Source organism: Fusarium phalaenopsidis (assembly GCF_050370095.1).
Source record: "Fusarium phalaenopsidis strain FUZ10S chromosome Unknown contig_32304, whole genome shotgun sequence".
Lineage (NCBI taxonomy): Eukaryota > Fungi > Ascomycota > Sordariomycetes > Hypocreales > Nectriaceae > Fusarium > Fusarium phalaenopsidis.
The window spans coordinates 4,071,695-4,089,755 of record NW_028145404.1 but is presented as its reverse complement, the minus strand read 5'-3'; the positions used below and the strand labels follow the sequence as shown (position 1 = coordinate 4,089,755).

Below are 18,061 nucleotides of genomic sequence, written 5' to 3'. Positions count from 1 at the left end.
AAACCACAGGAGGAAAGAGAAAAAGAGGGACTTAAAAGCAAAAGAGCTTAAAGGCCGCGGGTCCTGGCCTTGTCGTGGTGTGACGCCAATTTGTCAGCCCTCCCGAGAAGCCGGTCCAGGAACGAAAATAGGCCATCGGAAGACGTCAATCGCGATGGCTCCATCGCCAAGACCTTATCGATAAGAAATAGGGTGCCGCTATTGAACGTGGGGTGACATGTGGATATGCATTTGCATAAAATTATGTATTGGAAGATGTCTATTGTTTCACTCCTTGACGACCCTTCACGGATTGAATCTCACTTCACTTTAGCATGGCTGTTGAAGATGGGCAAATGTTGGGATAACAGTCTACTAATTTTTACATGCTCTGCCTAAAAATTGTCTGATAATACACTGATATTCTCATATGTGTGAAATAACAACCATCAAGTTCCTCCTTTATATTTACCTCCAAAGCCCATCCGAGATATCTCAACTACCCGGCAGTTTATGCTTCAACAGTCCTCATTTCGACGCCATCACCAATTTCTTCCCTCGCTTCTTTTTTGACGCTGCGCCATTCCATAGCAAGACCACCGAGAATGGCAAGACAGGCCATAATGAGCGCGACTCGGAAACATACACTCAATGAGCTATTGTAGGCCTGCAGAGCTGCCCCATGATACCTGTCCGGGATCATCTTAAAGAGACCGGTCACCCCAGCAGATTCGATCTGCTGAGGAGTGATACTCGAGAACTTGGCAAGGCGCTTAGCTAGCTCGCCATTAAGAACGTTCTGACCGACAGACACAAAGATGGCGCCAAAGAGCGTCTGAGCGAAAAGCATGAGCGAAGCCCCGATCGAGACCTCATTCCGAGGTAGCACCGTCTGCGCAGCCATGTTAGGCGCCTGAAAACAAGCGCCTAGACCGAAGCCGTACAAAACCTGGTACCCGATCCATTGGCCCGCCGATGTGTCCACGTGAAGACAAGTAAGAACTCCGGCACCAATCGCCGCGATGCAGGTGCCCAGGATCAAGAATGGCATGTAGTATCCAACACGGGTGGTCAGCACTCCCGTGAGGATCGACGCAACCACAAGCGAAAGCACCATGGGCAAGAGGTGGATGCCGCTTTCGACGGCCGAATCACCTTTGATTGCCTGAAACCAGATGGGTAGGAAATAAATGAGCAGTGTCTGGTGTGCTCCGACGCAGCAGCTCACCCAGAACCCACCGGCGATGCTTCGCTGGATGAATATGTGTGGTGGTACCGTTGCCTGTGCCGGTTTCCATATCTGGATCAAGACAAATGCGATCAACAGGGTAAAAGAGACGGCAAGCAACGCAATGATCCTGTCGTTGCTCCACTGGTATCGATAGTCAGCTCGGTTGGCTTGACCTGGAACTTGGACTTACACTTAAAGTGAACCCTCCCCATTGGAGTGCCAGGCAGAGACAAATCACTCCAGGAAGGAGAGCCAATAGTCCCTCGATGTTAAGCTGTTGTAGCTTTTGGCGCAAGGTGTTCGCCGGAGTGGAACGCTCAGGGATGTGAAGCAGAAAGAAGACACACACTAGCACTACGCCTCCCAATGGAAGATTGATATAGAAACACCATCTCCAAGTCACGTTTGTGGCGAAAGCACCACCGACCAGTGGGCCGATTATGGAGGAGATCCCATACACGGCTCCAAAGAGACCTTGATACATGGGCCGCTTCTGGAGTGGGACGGCATAGACGATTATCACAAGCTAGCGAGTTGATGATATGTGAGTAAGTAAGCATGATAAGCGACAAGGATGAAGACTTACAACCCCGGACTGTATACCCCCGGCTCCTAGGCCTGCAATGGCCCTGCCGATGATGAAGGCGATCGAGTTGGGTGCCGAGCCACAGATGGCGGAGCCCACCTCGAACAACACGGCGGCTGCCATGAAAGTAGCCTTGACGTCCAGAAAGGTATACATCTTGCCAAACACAAGCAAGAAGGCGCAGTTGGTGAGAAGATAGGCCGTGCCATACCAGCCAATATCGTTGGCCGAATGGAACTCGTCGGTGATGGCGGGGATGGCGGTCGAGATGATAAGTTTGTCCTATAAGTAGATCAGTGGATAGACGTTCATGCAAAGGAGCTTCATTATGTTTGACGTACCAGTGCTACTAGAAACATGCCAATAAAGACGGATGTCATGAGCAGCACAAGCCTGACACCCGAAGGGTAGACCACGTCGACTTTCTCTGTTGGCATCATTTTGGGCACTAAAGCAAAAGATGAAAGTAATTTTAGATTGGTGGGCATAATGTGTCTATGGCCTCACCGACTTGGTTTATAAATGTTCATGGGCGGGCATTAAAGTCATGATTCCATCGCGGACAGTCGTCGCAACAGTTTGGTTGCAATACCATTGACCAATGAGCTTACACGATGACTGTCCGACCGTCCGTCTCGGGCCCTCTGCCGTGACCCTCCGGATATTGGACCCACTTACCCTCCGTCCCTCCGGGGTTGAAAGGACACGCATTTACACATTGGTTGAAAAGAGTAGGACGTGTAACTGAGGAAGATTTGAAGATATTCTTCAAATGGCTACATATCCTCACTAGAGTCTCATTGCTGGCTTTTCATATTTTGAATTAATCGCAAGCTTAGATTTAGGGTAAACAATTTAAGGCCGTCAAGAGCTCTCATAGTCTCTTCTAATTACTCGTCTAATCCTCAACTAATTTCTTGGCTAAGGTGTGTATCCGGCCATGTTCTTCATTCCAAGTTCTCACGCTTCCCACTGTGCGAAGCGCCTCTATTTCCGTACCCGGCACGGTGGTCACCTTCACTCATCACATCCCCCACATCTTTCCGTCAACACCATCACAGCGATGAATTCACAGTCGGCATACCAAAGCAGGAGAAGGGATAAGCCTATACTGAGCTGCAACTTCTGCCGCGGTCGCAAGTAAGTTGAACCTCAGATGACGGACCCGTCAACTGACAACTATTGTCGTAGACTTCGGTGCAATAGACAGTCTCCCTGCAGCGCATGCCTACGGCGTGGTGCGGAATGCATTTATAGCTCTTCAGAGCAAGAACGCAAAGATGCCATTGATTATAGGCCTCATGGAAGGAGCAGAAATGCTCGTCAGAGGGTTGCCCGCATCGAAAGCCTCGTTACTGAAATGGCAGCGCAGAGTTCACAGACACCCTTGGCCAGTGCCCCAGTGCCACACGCCCTTAAAGACGCCGCGACACAAGGAACGTCTTCCGATGGGCATACAGCAGCAAGCATTGGAAAATTGAGTCTCGAAGATGGCAATGCTGTTTACACCGGTAGTTCTCATTGGGCTACGATTTTAGACGACGTGTGTGCCGACGCAGCGGACTTGATGAATTTGGTACTGATGGTTGGCAGATTCGACAGCTCAAAGACGAACTATCTGACGACTTCTCGGACAGTGTAGCGGGCCCAGAATCGACTTTAATTGCTGCTGATATGGGATTGCCGACCACGAGAATGTCTCTTCTGACGAGTGTCGCCTGTCTCCCGAGAGAGCAGATTCTAGCCATGATGCCGCCCCGCAAGGTGGTTGATAGACACGTCTCCTACTTCTTTAACACCTTCGACTTTGCCCCAGGTGAGTTTCTATGTACCACCGTATGTTGAGCAATTAACTAGCGCCATCAGTCATTTTGCATCGAAACACATTCCTCGCCGAGGTGAAGTTCAAGTGCCATACCCTGAAGTATACTCACTTACCTTGTTCAGTACACAAACTTTTGGGCCAATCTCTCAACCGCCCCGATGATGTGGATAGGGCTCTTGTTCAGCATCATGAGCATCTCGATATTTCTCCAGCAGCAAGATATCGGGGCCTCTGGCTTGTCCGCAACTGAATCACAGGACACATTGGAGACGTATCGAACCCTTACCATCCACTGCTTGGTTGCTGGGGATTATCTGCGGTCGAGTAGATATACGATAGAAACACTAACCTTGCATTTCGCTCTTGACCAGAATGTCAACGTCGATACACATGTCGGCACTTGGGTATTGATGGGCGTCGTCATCCGAGTTGCCATGCGCATGGGACTGCACCGAGACCCAGCTCACTGGCCGACTATTCGACCATTACAAGCAGAGCTTAGACGGCGAATATGGATGACCCTCTACGATATGGATTTCTTTACGAGTACACAAGTTGGACTACCACGCATCATCAAGGACTCCCAGTGTGATACACACCCTCCTGCACACTTGCTTGACGGGGACATAAGTCTCGAGCATGACGAAACTCCAGACGAGCGGCCACTGACCGAGCCCAGCTCGCTGCTATACATCATTCAAAGACACCGCATCATCAAACTGGCGGCCGAGGTATACGATGTAACAGAAACAGGACCGCCCTCAGCTCCCACGATCTCTGCGCTAAGTACCAAGCTTGAAGAAACCGTCGAATCTATACCGGCATGGCTAAAGCACAAATCGCTCCAGGAATCGATTGCCGACAACCCCGTGACGATACTGTATCGTATGTTCTTGGACATTCTGATAAACAAGGCCGTCTATCTCCTGCACCGGCGAGCCTTTGTGAAAGGCTCCTCCGGGGAAACGAGCACTAGATCCAGCAAGGCATGTATCGATGCTGCCCTAGCAATATTGGACCATCAGCGAAGGATGAGTGAGGAGACCCAGCCTGGGGGCCTCATGTATGGCATTCGCTGGAAGGTGGCCACGTCGCTCAATCACGAATTCCTGCAGGCTACAATGATGCTATGCTTTGCTCTGAGCAGGTCCGACGAGGACGCAGATCCCAGCTTTACCAACTCCCTGCCTCGGCGAGATGATATTCTGGAAGCTTTGGCTACTGCGAGGAGTATTTGGGAGATGAACGCCGGTCAATCCACGGAGGCCCAAAGAGCGGCTAAGACCATCTCGGTGGTGTTGAAGCATGGGGAATCTCCCACCACATCGTTGGATGGTAAGTCTATTGTCTCCCCTGACTCTTGGTTACCATGCTAATGCTTGGGAAGACCTTTTCAAACATATGCCGGGAGTGATTGCACCGGGCTATCTCAACAGCTGTGAGGACATGACTCAGGATCCATCTCTCTTTGGGGCGTTTGGAAGTACACCAAGTGACTTTACTCTGTGACTGGGCTGGAGGTCGTCGACGAGAGCGAATATTTGACATACCAACTTGGCTACTTGGTGTACCACTAAACCTAGGCACCTAGCTATTTTTAGTAGATGCTCATCAGTTTATTTCCCGCCTTTTCTATAACAGCAATCATAAAGAAGGAGAAAGCCATCTAAAGCAAAGGAAAGTTCTTATAGAGGCCCTTCTAAGCTAATTACATCTTTACACTAAGAATTTATTAAACATCTTCTAAAGAGCCACTTGCATTCTTGTATTTTTCTCGTGCTGATATTAATCACGAGTGTGTGTTGAAGCACCCAGCTGCTATTGCATGTCCGCTCCCACATTTCTCTTGCGTCCTGCCATATGGGACAGACGTTCGAGTTTGGTGATGCCATTATTCGTTTCTTACCTAGGTAACCATTTAAACTGCCAGGGGACCAACTGCGATAGGCGATTTAGCTCTGAAATGCCAGCAAATTCTCATCAAACAGTGGAAACAGCTTCACAAGTTCATTAAAGGTTTTATACTCGTGTTCATCTTTTCATCCCATGTCTACATAACGACGGTTGAAGCAGCGAGACACTAGCCCCAAATCGTCACTAGCGCCCGTCCTCCCGGCATCCACTATCAAAAATGCCCGCCAGTGACGCCATGCCCACCTTTTCCCTTCCATGTGCCCCTCCTCCCCGTCCCTCCAAAAGTTGCTGATCAGTCCTCGCTCCGAGTTCCGATTCATGATCCCTCAGCCTCGCCATTGACACTCCCTCCTCCGGACCCTACGTCAACATGACATCTTCCGACAAGGTGCCGGTCCTCCTGCTCAAGACGAGGTCAAGCCCCGGCGATTCATACGAGGACCTCTTCTCCGAGACGAGCGCCGCCGGAGCTTCCTTTGCGCCGCAGTTTGTCCCCGTGCTGCTGCACCAATTCCAAGATGAGGGCATGAAAAAGGTCGCTGAGGTGCTCCGCGAGGGACGGATTGGAAACAGGGAGCAACATGAGTACGGCGGCTTGATCTTTACATCACAGCGCGCGGTCGAGGCGTTTGTGAAGCTGGTGCAGGACGGCAAGGATGGTAAGTCTTGAGAACAAGTCAATTGACTTTCACTGAGTAGAATCGCACAAGCTGATTGATCTTCAGAGAATGACAGCATAGCGAATGACCCACCGACGTCGTGGCCTCACCTTCAGCACATTCCCGTCTATAGCGTCGGCCCCGCGACGACCCGCGCCCTCGCCGCCGTCCCGCAGGATCCCCCCCTGAGCGTCTTCGGTAGCCACACGGGCAACGGCGCGACCCTCGCCCCTTATATCCTCTCTCACTACCGCGAATGGCACGCCGACCGGCCGTCGTTGCCTCCCGTACTGTTTCTCGTCGGCGAGACTCGACGGGACATCATCCCCAAGACGCTGCAGGACCCTGAGCTGCCGGACGGCGAGCGCATCGCAGTCGACGAGACGGTCGTCTATGGAACAGGCGTCATGGAGAGCTTCCCCATCGACCTAGATCGCGTGCTCTCTGAGACGCACGATGCGCCCGCACGGTGGGTGGTGGTCTTCTCACCGACGGGATGCGATAGCCTACTCCAGGTTATGGGCGTGTTGGACCCGGCGACGGGCAAGGTGCGCGAGGGGAGCGTGCGGGATGGCAAGACGTTTGTCGCGACGATTGGGCCTACAACAAGAGATCACCTCAAGTCGTTTGGCTTTGAGCCCGACGTGTGCGCCGAGTCACCGACGCCGCAGGGCGTATTAGACGGGATCCAGGAGTTTGTGACTAGGAATCAAAGTTGATACTGGGCAAATATCAAAGCATAACCCCCCTCCTCATGCCTTGAACACCCGTGAGAAACTCAACAAGTCATGGCACATCATAACAACCGCGAGATCAGCAGAAAGAGTCGGGAGTGTCAGCTCCGGGTATCATTAAGTCTACTCATCCACCCCGTATCTTTTTTGTTTGTTGCCCAAGCCTCCCTCCGTATGTACCCAACAAGTCGTTACGCGGCTCCCAAGCCTCGATATTTCCCACCTGTCGTGCAACGCATCCATCTTTTTCTTTAAGGAGAGACAACCATCCATCCATTCATCACCCAGGAAAAACAACACCAAGCGCCGTGCAAACCAGAAACGAAAAACAGCATGGGATCATGCACTTACACCCCCATGACCCAAAGTTCGACACCAATGACGCCAAACTTGGTCCCTTCATCGCTCAGCGGCTCGTTGCCAAACGTCTCGCACCGGGAGCTGTGCCCGACATCGAGCCCGTTGTCCAACCAGAGCCCGTAGTGTCCACCGCCGGACCCGACGCTCAGGAAGCCCGTCTCGCAGTTCATGCAAAAGTCGTTTAGCCCGCTATAGGGGAACGCCTTGAACCGAACTGCCTCACTCGGCGCGGGGGACGGCGCGCGTGAGCCCGTGGGCGTGGTACCCTCTGACGAAGCCGGCAGGGCGAGCGTCGTGTTCCGCGTGTTGACGTCTGTCGTGTCGGCCGAGGGTGGAAGAGGAAGCGGCGCAAGAGTTGAGGCGCGCCAGAGGAAGCACTCGCCGTTCCCAAAGTACGAGTGCGCCGGGTGAGGATATTCGGATAGGTATGCGCCAAAGATCTGCACCGTGTTAGAAGAACAACGTCATGTCATGCCATTGTTTGGTTTCAAGTATACTCACCCCGCCTTCAAGATCCTTGACAACCAGGACAAAGCCCGCTCGCTTGCCCTCGTACTGCCGGCAACGCTGGTACAGCGTCGCCAGGCTCGCGCCGTCCTGCTCGAGACTGTAGATGAGGTGCCAGTCGTCGACGATGCGCAGCCGCTCGGGGATCATGGCGCGGATCTCCTCAGCGACAGCGCCTGTCAGCAGCTTGGCCGAGATGGGAGTGCTCTCGCGGTAGCCGTGGAGAATTAGAGGGTCGAGGGGTGGTGGGCGCAGAGGACTAGCGGTGCGGCGCACGGGGGTGAAGACACCGTTGATGCCGTCCTTGCCGTTCTGTTGGTGCTTGGGGTCCTCATCGTAGGCGGTGTCGGCCTGGCTGGGGAAATCGCTGGAGAAGCGGCGGATGAGGCCGGTCCACATGTTGGAGATGTATGAGGCAGAGGCTCGGTTCGAGTTGGAGGGTGTGCCAGCGCCAGAAGAGTCGGGAGTCTCGGGGGAGTCGTTGCGGTCCGAAGAGCTCATGATGTTTGGGGTAGAAGCAGGACAAAGGTAGGTGGGTGGGTGGGTAGGTATAGATAATGTGTGGAGAAAGAGAACCTAGATCAAGGTTTGAAGAGTTGGTCGAAACATTGAATAAAGCAGAAAAAGGTTGGATGTCGAGGGCCGACGGGAAGAGTTGGCTGATGAACAAAATCGATCTGTTTGGATCTGAGACATTCGAGGGAACTGGCGGGCTCCAGAAGAAAGATCCAAGAGTCAACGACAGGTAGACAGACACAGAAGGTATGGACGATAAGTTAGGTGGCCGTGACGCACCTACTTTGGGGGAGCTAGTGGAGCTTGATATAGCGGGGTCAGCCCCGAGCGCCAAACAAGACAACCTGGAAGACAAGACCAAGACCGCCTGACAGTCTATGCGTCTGACGTGGACACCGAATACCTCCCTGTTTCTACCTAGTTAAGCAGGAATTCTTGATGCCATCAACACCAAATGTTCAAGCCTCGACTATCAGGTCGCTTTGGCCACCAGCTGACGCCTCGTCCTTGTACACGCTGGCAAGGCCAAACATGCTGATGGTCATGAACATGGGAGCCTCATTACCTAACGTGCTAGCTTCATCTGGCCAATGGCGCCAGTTGCCATCATCATCAATAATCCGCCCTGCATCAACGCCTATTCAAGTGTGCCACAACCGTGGTCTAGACCGTTGCCCCTTCACAGCCCAGCCTGCGACACGTGCTATACTCCCCTGGACTCATTATCAATCGTCATGATGAAACTTCTTCTTTTGGATATAACTAAACATGACTAATAAAAGGAAAACTGTTTCAGTATGCACTTTATCGTAATCTTCTCCAGCCCTTCTCGCCTCCATCCCTCTCTCTGTCCTCCCTCCAAGTTGCCACCACCAGCGCCTCAGCCAGCACACGCCAAGCCTGTGCCATGCAGGATAAGACCAGAGAGGTGATTGTGTGCGCGCCTGTGTTTGGGTATGTCTATCTACCATCTCCAAACCTGCCGCCATGCTATTCATCCATATGCCCCATTCACTTACAGTGTCATGATTGCCACAATGTCTGCCCTACAGCTATGATATCAAGTTCCTCCCTTCGAGGCAATCTGGATCCCAGATCCCAGATACGAAAACATATCCTCGCCATAGGTAGGTACATTTACCTCATAATCTCCTGGTAGATGAGCTGCTTCAGCTGCTCCTTGCTGAGGTTGTCCTTGTGCTTGTCAAAGTCAAAGAACTCCTCGGGGATCGGGGGCGCTGTGGGCTCGTCCTCGGGGTCATGGTAGGGCTCGAGGTATGGGTGCTTCAGAGCCTCCTCCACTGTGATGCGCTTAACCGGGTTGAATGCGAGGAGCTTCTCGAGCAGGTCGAGAGCGAGGTCCGAAGTCTTGGGGAATAGCGTTCGGAAAGGCACCTTCTTCTTGAAGGGCAGAGATCGGATGTATTCTCGAGCACGGCGCGACTTGATTCCATAGTAGTCCTCCATTGTGGGCGTGCCCAGCACGTCCAGGATGAGCGTCAACTGGTGGTGGTCTGGCAAAGCGTTAGATAACACTTCAAAGGCTTCACTTCCAACAATCACTTACAGTCCTTGCCAGGGAAGAGAGGCTTGCCGCTGAGCATCTCAGCCAGAATGCAGCCAACAGACCACACGTCAATGGCCTTGGTGTACTCCTTGAAAGTCAACATAATCTCGGGTGCGCGGTACCATCGAGTCGCGACATATTCGGTCATGAATCCCGAGTTGTCCTCTTGCGAAGCCGCAGATCGCGCAAGACCGAAATCGCACACCTTCAAGTCGCAGTTGGCGTTGAGAAGAAGGTTTGAGGGCTTGAGATCACGGTGCAGCACGTTGGCCGAGTGCATGGCCTTGAGCGCGCGGAGCGTCTGGTAGATGAAGTACTGGCAGTGGTCGTCCGACAGGTCCTGGGTGCGGATCACTCTATGCATATCCGTCTCCATGAGCTCCTGCATTACTTTGTTAGCCGTTTCCGCTCCTCTTGCGACAAAGCGCAGGTATTCGCACCTGGATGAGGTAGACTTCGTTAAATGACTCGTAATTTCGGGGCTTCTGGATATCGAGGATGGAGATGATGTTCTCGTGGTTGAAGTATCGCAGCAGCTTCATCTCGCGCAGGGTTCTTAGACAGAACATGGAGTGATCGAAGGGGGTGATCTTCTTGATGGCCACCTTTTGGCCGGAAGGCTTGTGAATGGCGGAGCTGGTTGAGTCGTTAGCATCATGCCTAGCATTATTTGGCGAAAGAGCCGAAAAGAAACATACCAGACCACACCATAGGCACCCTCGCCTACCACATCCTGAATGTCGTACTGCTCACTGACGTTGAAAGAGATCTTGCGTGACCCCGTGGGGTTAGGGGGGTTCGATCGGGACATGGTTGTGTTGGAGGTTGTGGAAGAGAAATTGAGGGATGAAAAGTCTTTGTAGCAGACGTCGCGTTGGGGTTGCGCGGTCGTCGGAGGTGTCGAGATATTAGGTACTGCGAAGGCCAAAGAAAGGGACCAGCCAAGTCTCCTTTGTTCGCGCTCTGGTCAATGAGGAGGATTGAGGGGTTGGGCACTGAGATCCACCCAGTACACTCGCAAGTTTGTTGATTGATGAGAAACGTCCGACGCACGAATCTGTCGGGCTGGAAGCTGTCGGTTTATATCCCGCTGGCGTGGCGAGGGGAAAGACGGATGAAGAAGAGAAAAAGGGTCCAAGATGTTCTCGTTCGCAGTAGGGTCGCAACGGCGCTCTAGTCAAGCGAGGTAGCAAACGTGGGATTCAGCTCCGCTCGGGCCGTGCTTCTTCAAATAGGCCGCGGCGGCGCGGGGCACAAACGGGGGCGGTCGAGGACCGTAGAGAGCTAGCGTCGTGGCGATGGCCCAGGTTTCAGTCGGCTCGCCGTCGCGAACGGTGAGTATAGGTAGGGGGGATCGCGACACGGGCTTTAGTTGCTACGGAGAATGGCTCCGAATCTGGTCGCCAGAGATGGTCTGTGAGCGGGCGCCCAGAAATGTCAGTGTCAAGGAACGGACAAGGTATTTTGGCAAGTTTAGAGTCGGATAGACAAGGCAAGGCAAGGTAAGCGACTAGTGATATTCCAAGGGAAGAACGAGACAAGTCGAGACGAGTCAGACTGAATCAAGACGTGACGGGGCAAGGAGTTGAAAAGGCGGAACAAGCCTGCGGCAGCAGAGGAAGAGGCCGGGACAATTAAGGTAGTAAACGGGGCTTCCCGTCATCTGATCTGTCCACTTTCCAGTGGACGTCCGTCAGGCTGCTGACTGAACGATACAGTGAGTGATTGATTGCGTGCCAGATGTGATGAAGCCAGCGCTGGGCGGCTAGGAAGCACCACATGCTCGCTCACAGCGGGGTCAGTCCCAGATGGACATCCCAGGCCGATCGGGCGGTGGCTTCGACAGAGGCAAGACCTGAGGGAAAGTAAGAGGCCGCCCTGCGCCGGTCTAGATGGCTCTGTCCTGGAGCTCGAGAGAGGAATGCGGACGCCAAGAGGTTGAGACAAGGAGAGCTCGGATCTCAAGACGAAACGAACCCTCTCTCTGGCTTGGAGAAGCTTGCTGGGGTCGCCATCTTGGTTCCTGCCTCTGGCCGCCTAGACCGGCCGCCGGATACCTTACTGACTGGGTGTAATGATCGTCAGGAGGGGTAATAAGAAACAGGCACGCACCTCTTTAGAGCCCCGCCGCGATGAAGCGAAGTAGTTCCAATCTGGAACGATAAAGGCAAGACAAAACAGGATAGCGCAGCACAGGAAAAGGAATGTGGTAAAAAAAGAAGAAGATGCTATCGTCGCCGTCAGCGTCGGATATTGCAGGGCCAGAAGCGAACAATGGTAAATGCGGTGGCCCTTTGCAAGCTTTAAGTGGATGTAGGGAGGAGGAAGGGGAAGAGAAGGGGGGGGGATGGAATGGGTGGATGGATGGACTTTGAAGCTCCCGTACGGCAGCGGGCGGGACGGACAGCAAGACAGATGTGGGCTGCAGGTACTTTTCTGTACTTGCAGCCCGCCCTCACTAGTGCATTGACCCAGGTAGAATGCAGGTAGAGGCTAACTGTCATGTACACCACTGTACCCATTCGCTCACCTCCAGGGGGTTCAAGTTGGTTGTAGCTAAAAGGTGTGGCGTCCGCTCACCGTTTCAAACTGGTCCTCTGACTGCCCTACCGAAGGATGGATGGAAGCCCCCCCAGCTGCCCGGAAACAAAGATAGCATCAGCACCACCACGTCTCTTCTGAGACGACACCCGACAAGGCCTGCAAGATGACATCAAATTCCACTTTCTCATTGACGCCAAGACTCCTGTCAAAACTGCAAGCAAGGGCGGCCGCCGGCCCTTGCGCATGGCTGGCTGGCCTTTTCTCTTCCTGGGGTTGAGCTATTGCAACATGGACGTCGAAACATTGCCAAAGCACCTAATCTTGGCTTGATATGGGGCATCCAGAATCCATTCCTGGCTCTTTTTTTTGCACTGCCCGGTTTTCGGTGGAGCGTCGACGGTAAGCAATCCTGGTCGCACAAAGAGTCCCTGGTTACCGCATACACATCCACCGACAGCTATTCTTCATGCGTTTCACCATCTGACTGGGAAGCGAAACATGCCACAAGGGTATCGAGGCCCTCCAGTCACGGTCAATATCCAGCCTCTCTCGCGGCTGTTTTGAGCCGTTTCCGAACCTTACTCTGCCCATTCGCCCATCAACGACGCTCATGATAATCTCGAGTGGTTCGACCATCAAGGCACAAGACACTCACAAGATTGCTACCACCTCTTAACTCGTCCTAAAATAACCTCCCAGAAGCCCCGGCGCCTAATCCCTCCCCCCATTGGCTGCCTCAGCTGCTAGCCGCGTGTGTTTCACACCCACCACCGCTGCCGCGTTTCATCATTGGATCGCGAGCCCCTTGTATCTTGCTGTACTCTTTCCCACTGTCTGCATGCGACAAGCGTGGTGGTGTCTGGTGCCTGTATCAGAATTCACGGGGAGCTGCCCATCTGCGGGCCGCCATCTCCCTGGCCATGGTTTGCCCCAAGGATCCGGGCGGCCCTCTGGCCTTTCAGTCTGTCTAGGTTCCCTTCTTGGAATGCTGGGCTTCTAAAAATACTCTGCATCAATCGCGCATTCTAGCTTCAAGCCTTGAATGGATCTGGGCTTTCTTGGCTTGTCCAAGGTAGTCTGGGACACGTGCATTGACTGGGCGAGCTTGATTGTTGCTGTCCCATGTCATATTTCCACCTGGACCAACTGCCACGCTCCATCATCATACGCCAGTTTCACGACATGACTCTGCAACTAGCTTCAACTTCACCTCTAGTAATTCACAGTCATCGCATACGTTGCGCACAAAAGAATCCATTCTCTAATAGACATCCATCATTCGTTCCCCCTTCTCTCTGTTGCTCAAGCAGCCAGCCATCCCCATGACCCCGACTCCCAACTTCCCAACATGAATCCCTCCTCATCTCGGTATTACAAGGACTGCTCCAATCCATCTGTCCGTCTACAGGGGTATGACTTTGACCCGGTTGATTTACTGAACAACCTGCAAGCATCGTGGTTAGCTTTCAGTCTGCCCATCTTATAGTCCTTGTCACCAACTCACCTTTTCTCTCAACATGCCCAGCCACTGCGCTGCGCTCACGCCCTGGTCGGCTCGGTCCTCCACAAGCAGCGTCTGGGCCCATATCTTCAGACTGGGTTCTCCATCCTCCCGCACAATGTAGAGGTGGGGCAGCGTGATGCTGCCGACACCCAGTGACTTGTGATCCCGGCTCTTCTGGATCACAGCCCGCACACGCTCGTTGAAATCGCTGTCCAGTTCTGGCACGCGACCCTTGCCGACCTGGAGCTGGCTTCGATCTTCCACTCCGAACACATCCTGAACCAGCTGTGGCACCGCGTCTCGGCCGACCCACAGGAACTGGGTCTGCCCATCGTCGATCAGGTACAGACCGTACGGGACAAGTCGTTCTGATGACAGATTCTGCGCAGGAGGGAGCACAATCTGGCCAGTCTGCTCGTCGGGTGTTCCTGCATTCTCTGGCATGTCGTGTAGAGAGTACAGTCGAGGGTAAATGCTTCGCATCAGAAGAGGCACAGGAAGTGTTGACAGGAGGCAGAGGGCCGCCGACCTGATGTCGGATGGAATCTGGGATGACTTGCGAAGACCCACGTTCTTGATCAAACCAAGGAACAGAAGGGGAAGGCCACGCAGGTTGGCAGGGAACTGCAGACCGCCGCCCATGCTGCCTCCTGCGAGCTCCTTCTTGAACGTCTGCAGAAGCTCTGTGATCTTGCTCTGCAGAGCATCTCGGGCAGCATCAAGACCGCTCGAGAGTGCTCGCTCAACCGCCTTATGGCTGAAGTAGGTGGTGATGGCACACTGATCAGCAGAGGCATACATGTCCGAGAGGTTTGTTGTTGTAGGGAGAGCCAGAGTCATGACACGAATGCGGCGCTCGCCATTGCATGTTGTGTGCAGGACGGCAGCTTGGAGACAGATGACGTTCTTGGTGAGGTTCTCATCAATCGCCACCTCAACCACGTAGCACTGGTCGCGAGGGAAGGCAGGGAAAGCGCAGAGATCAGAGCTTCGGTTGAAAAAGTTGCCGTAGAAGGTGTTCATCCGCAGACCGCTGGTGGCACGGACTCGGAGAACAGCCTCCAGACCAATCTCGGATGACAGGTAGTCACTGAACTCTGAGGCAAACTTGAGAGCATCCTCAGGTCGTGAGCCATGCCAGCCAGGGTAGAACCAGGTCTGACCGCCAGTGTATCGGGGAAGGTTGCTCAGAGAAGCAACATCCTGGTATTGGGAGGAGAAGAGGAACATGTCAATGGACACCTGGCTCTTTGAACACTCTACAGCGAAGCTCTTGTAGAAGCTGTTAGCAGTCTGCAGGAGACTGCCCTCCTTGGATGTACCAAGCAACTTCTTATCCTCTCGCATCTCAAGCTTGCCAACGCCCATGTTGGGCAGAGATGCGCTCAGGACGACAATCTTACCACCAAGGGTCGAGATGAGCTTGTGAGCAGCGCGGAGGGCGGATCCCATACACGAGCCGTTGCTCTGGTTGTTCTGGAACATATCGGGCAACTTCTGCAGGAACCTCTCAACACTCTGGCGGCTCTCTGTCAGGGGAACCAGGAGGTCGGTGGGGATAGGGAGGAAGGGCTCATCGAGGTCGCTGACGACCAGCATGCTGGGCTCGGCATTCTCGTCAGAGTCCTTGGGGACCGAGAAGTAGTGGAGGCTAGAATCGACAGCCAAGAAACCCAGGCGCGTGCGGCGATCGGCATTTGGTATCCTGTTGAGGCTGTCCAAGATGGTTCGGGCCGCGGTAGCCAGGAGGCCAGTCGAAACGGCAGCGTAGCTGACATCAAAGCAGAACAGGTAGATGAGAGGCTGGGGTGGGCGAACCATGTACTCCTGAGGCGCAACGAACTCGACAACAGCGTGGTTCAACTCGGGTCGCTGCCATCGGTCAACAGCCTGCTGAGCAGCAGCATCCCAATCGAAAGCCTGGGGGACGTCGTTGGTGAGGTTACACATGTTGCACCTCCAGCGGTGACCCTGGTCCAAAAAGGTGACATAAGGATTGATGTATGTTCTGCATCGTCGGCAGCGCGAGATGACCTGGTCCTGAACAATGGGTACGGGGTCCTCGTCGTCGTGAAGAGAGCCATAAGGCTGGATAACGAGAGCGAGGGGCAGCTTAGACTTCTTGAGGAGAGAGTGGGTGGTGGGAACAGCGTTGAGCGTAGATCGGAAGTATCGCGGGGAGCAGTTGGCGTTTGGAGATGGGGTCACGCTCGTCTAGTGCACGTAGGTTAGCCGCTAGGTTCATTATCTCGCCGCAATAGTTTGCCCACTTACGTTAGGGGGGAGAACGATCGGGGGCGGAGGAAGGTCGAGCTCCGAGACATTGAAGGGCTGGCTGAGGAGATCGGTAGGGTAGAGCTGGTTGAGAACAGCAGGGCGAGCCTGCTGGGCGGACTGTTGTTGTTGAGGCTGTCCTCCAACGCTCATGTTGCCCATACCCTGGGTGATACCACCGATACCAGGCGCAGCCTGACCAGCGCCGGGTGCTGGATAGCCTTGATCGGGAGCTTGATAACCGTACTGAGGAGCCTGGGCGGCGGGTTGCTGTGCTCCATAGCTTGGGTAGCCCTGGGGAGCGGCAGCTTGAGGCTCGGCTTGGTAACCTCCATAACTAGGAGCGGCCTGAGCAGCAGGAGCGCCGTATTGTTGGGGAGCGCCCTGAGTCTGGCTACCGGCGACGGCGTTGGCGCCAGTGCCAACCTCGAATGCCTGGGCCGCATATCCTCGCTTCTTCTTCTTGTGGTGGGCGGCTTCGTGCTGCTGCGGCTGCTGGGCGGCGGCTTGATCTTCATAGCCTTGTTGAGGCTGCTGTTCTTCGGCGGCGTATTGGCCATACTGCTGGCCTGCGTAGCCGCCGAAGCCATCGCCAGGAGGAGGCATCGACATGATTGAGCGGCGAAGGGAGCTGCGGCGCACCCGAGGTATGAAGGGATCGGTCAATCGGTGGGTGGGAGGTCGGTTGGGAAGGAGCTGCTGTGGACTCTGCAGCAGATATGAATAAGAGGATGAGAGATCAAGGCGATAGGAACTCCAGAGCCAAGTGTCCCAGTCGAGGGTGATGTTGGACTGGGAAGGATGGAGATGAAGACGGTTGATGAGCTCAGAGCTGGGATAGTCTGGCCTCTTCCAGGTGCGGATTGGACACCGCCACAGAACGCCAAGGAACCTGCCAAGAGGAGGGGCGGTTTGCGGTTGGTGCCTGAGCCACGCTATCAGATGCCACAGAAGACGAGGCCAAAAGGACAACAAGATCAAAAGGACAGATTCCATGTGACGAAGTGACTCATTTTTAATGGTATTTTAGTGTCTAGAGCTTTGGAGTCATTACTGCAGGCAGCAACATATGAGATTTAGGCACGTCCGTCCCAATCATGGAGCTGTTGGATTGAAGCTTGGAGAGGCGATTGAGCGGTGGTGTGGCTGGGTCACAACTTTGAGAGGTACCAGCCACAAAACAGTGAACCCAAGCGGGACTTCGACGGGTTCGAGGACACAGGAAAACACCCTACATTGTACTTGCACATTCAATCATTTATCAAAACATAATCTAAACTTAACCTCAATTTTTCAAAACTTATGACTATATTTTATGAAAATTTGAGTTTAATTCTTCAGCTTCCTACAGTTTACTTGTCTAATTTGTAGTAATCATCTGCCACCCGTGTGGGGTGCATTGTCTCTCGAGTCAACATTTGACGCATTTGTGAAGCAAACATGACCCGATAGTGTTGAACATCGCTAACTAGTAACAGGATTAATTAATTATACCGAATTCTCAGTATTTTTTGTCTGCAGTGGCAATTCATTGAGCTAATCAAATGCCAGAGCCCTCCACTTGCCTATTGCCTCTAGTACCTAGATCAGGATGACAATAGGGCCCGTCCTTGTTGGCGTAGTTTCCACGATTAGATGGCGTGCAGCAAGGAGTACCAGAGTCTCCAGGCGTGTTCTGATTTTGGCCTTGGCTTCATCATGTACATCAACGTCAAGGCATGTATATGTGAACACTGCACACCCGGTCCTAGCTCACAGCAGGCTGGGGAAAACTGGCCATGGACGGGGTTTATCATGCATCTGGCTCTGTACCTACACTAAAACTCAGCTTATCTGGGCGAGGTAGTGAGGGCACCTTACC

The 18,061-nt window shown here is 53.5% G+C and overlaps 6 protein-coding genes across 6 annotated transcripts; 2 read left to right on the top strand and 4 right to left on the bottom strand.

The window, feature by feature from the left end:
• Positions 1–490: 490 nt before the first annotated feature.
• LRP88_10530 (major facilitator superfamily domain-containing protein) lies at positions 491–2,236 on the bottom strand (the record flags this gene model as incomplete). Its single annotated transcript, XM_083246986.1, has 4 exons — positions 491–1,351; positions 1,401–1,736; positions 1,797–2,078; positions 2,138–2,236. 4 exons carry the CDS (start codon positions 2,234–2,236, stop codon positions 491–493), a joined length of 1,578 nt encoding a protein of 525 aa, XP_083098099.1.
• Positions 2,237–3,470: 1,234 nt separating this feature from the next.
• On the top strand, positions 3,471–5,130 carry LRP88_10529 (transcription factor domain-containing protein; the record flags this gene model as incomplete). Its single annotated transcript, XM_083246985.1, has 3 exons — positions 3,471–3,632; positions 3,744–4,956; positions 5,009–5,130. 3 exons carry the CDS (start codon positions 3,471–3,473, stop codon positions 5,128–5,130), a joined length of 1,497 nt encoding a protein of 498 aa, XP_083098098.1.
• A 775-nt stretch (positions 5,131–5,905) lies between these two features.
• Positions 5,906–6,913, top strand: LRP88_10528 (uroporphyrinogen-III synthase HEM4; the record flags this gene model as incomplete). Its single annotated transcript, XM_083246984.1, has 2 exons — positions 5,906–6,194; positions 6,261–6,913. 2 exons carry the CDS (start codon positions 5,906–5,908, stop codon positions 6,911–6,913), a joined length of 942 nt encoding a protein of 313 aa, XP_083098097.1.
• Positions 6,914–7,275: 362 nt separating this feature from the next.
• Positions 7,276–8,296, bottom strand: LRP88_10527 (oxidative stress response protein Oxr1; the record flags this gene model as incomplete). The annotated part of the gene is made up of 2 exons (XM_083246983.1): positions 7,276–7,728; positions 7,790–8,296. The coding sequence occupies 2 exons, from the start codon at positions 8,294–8,296 to the stop codon at positions 7,276–7,278; spliced, it is 960 nt and encodes a 319-aa protein (XP_083098096.1).
• Positions 8,297–9,448: 1,152 nt separating this feature from the next.
• Positions 9,449–10,689, bottom strand: LRP88_10526 (mitogen activated protein kinase; the record flags this gene model as incomplete). Its single annotated transcript, XM_083246982.1, has 4 exons — positions 9,449–9,825; positions 9,879–10,260; positions 10,319–10,514; positions 10,577–10,689. The coding sequence occupies 4 exons, from the start codon at positions 10,687–10,689 to the stop codon at positions 9,449–9,451; spliced, it is 1,068 nt and encodes a 355-aa protein (XP_083098095.1).
• A 3,225-nt stretch (positions 10,690–13,914) lies between these two features.
• On the bottom strand, positions 13,915–16,812 carry LRP88_10525 (COPII subunit SEC24; the record flags this gene model as incomplete). The annotated part of the gene is made up of 2 exons (XM_083246981.1): positions 13,915–16,140; positions 16,201–16,812. The coding sequence occupies 2 exons, from the start codon at positions 16,810–16,812 to the stop codon at positions 13,915–13,917; spliced, it is 2,838 nt and encodes a 945-aa protein (XP_083098094.1).
• Positions 16,813–18,061: the final 1,249 nt, after the last annotated feature.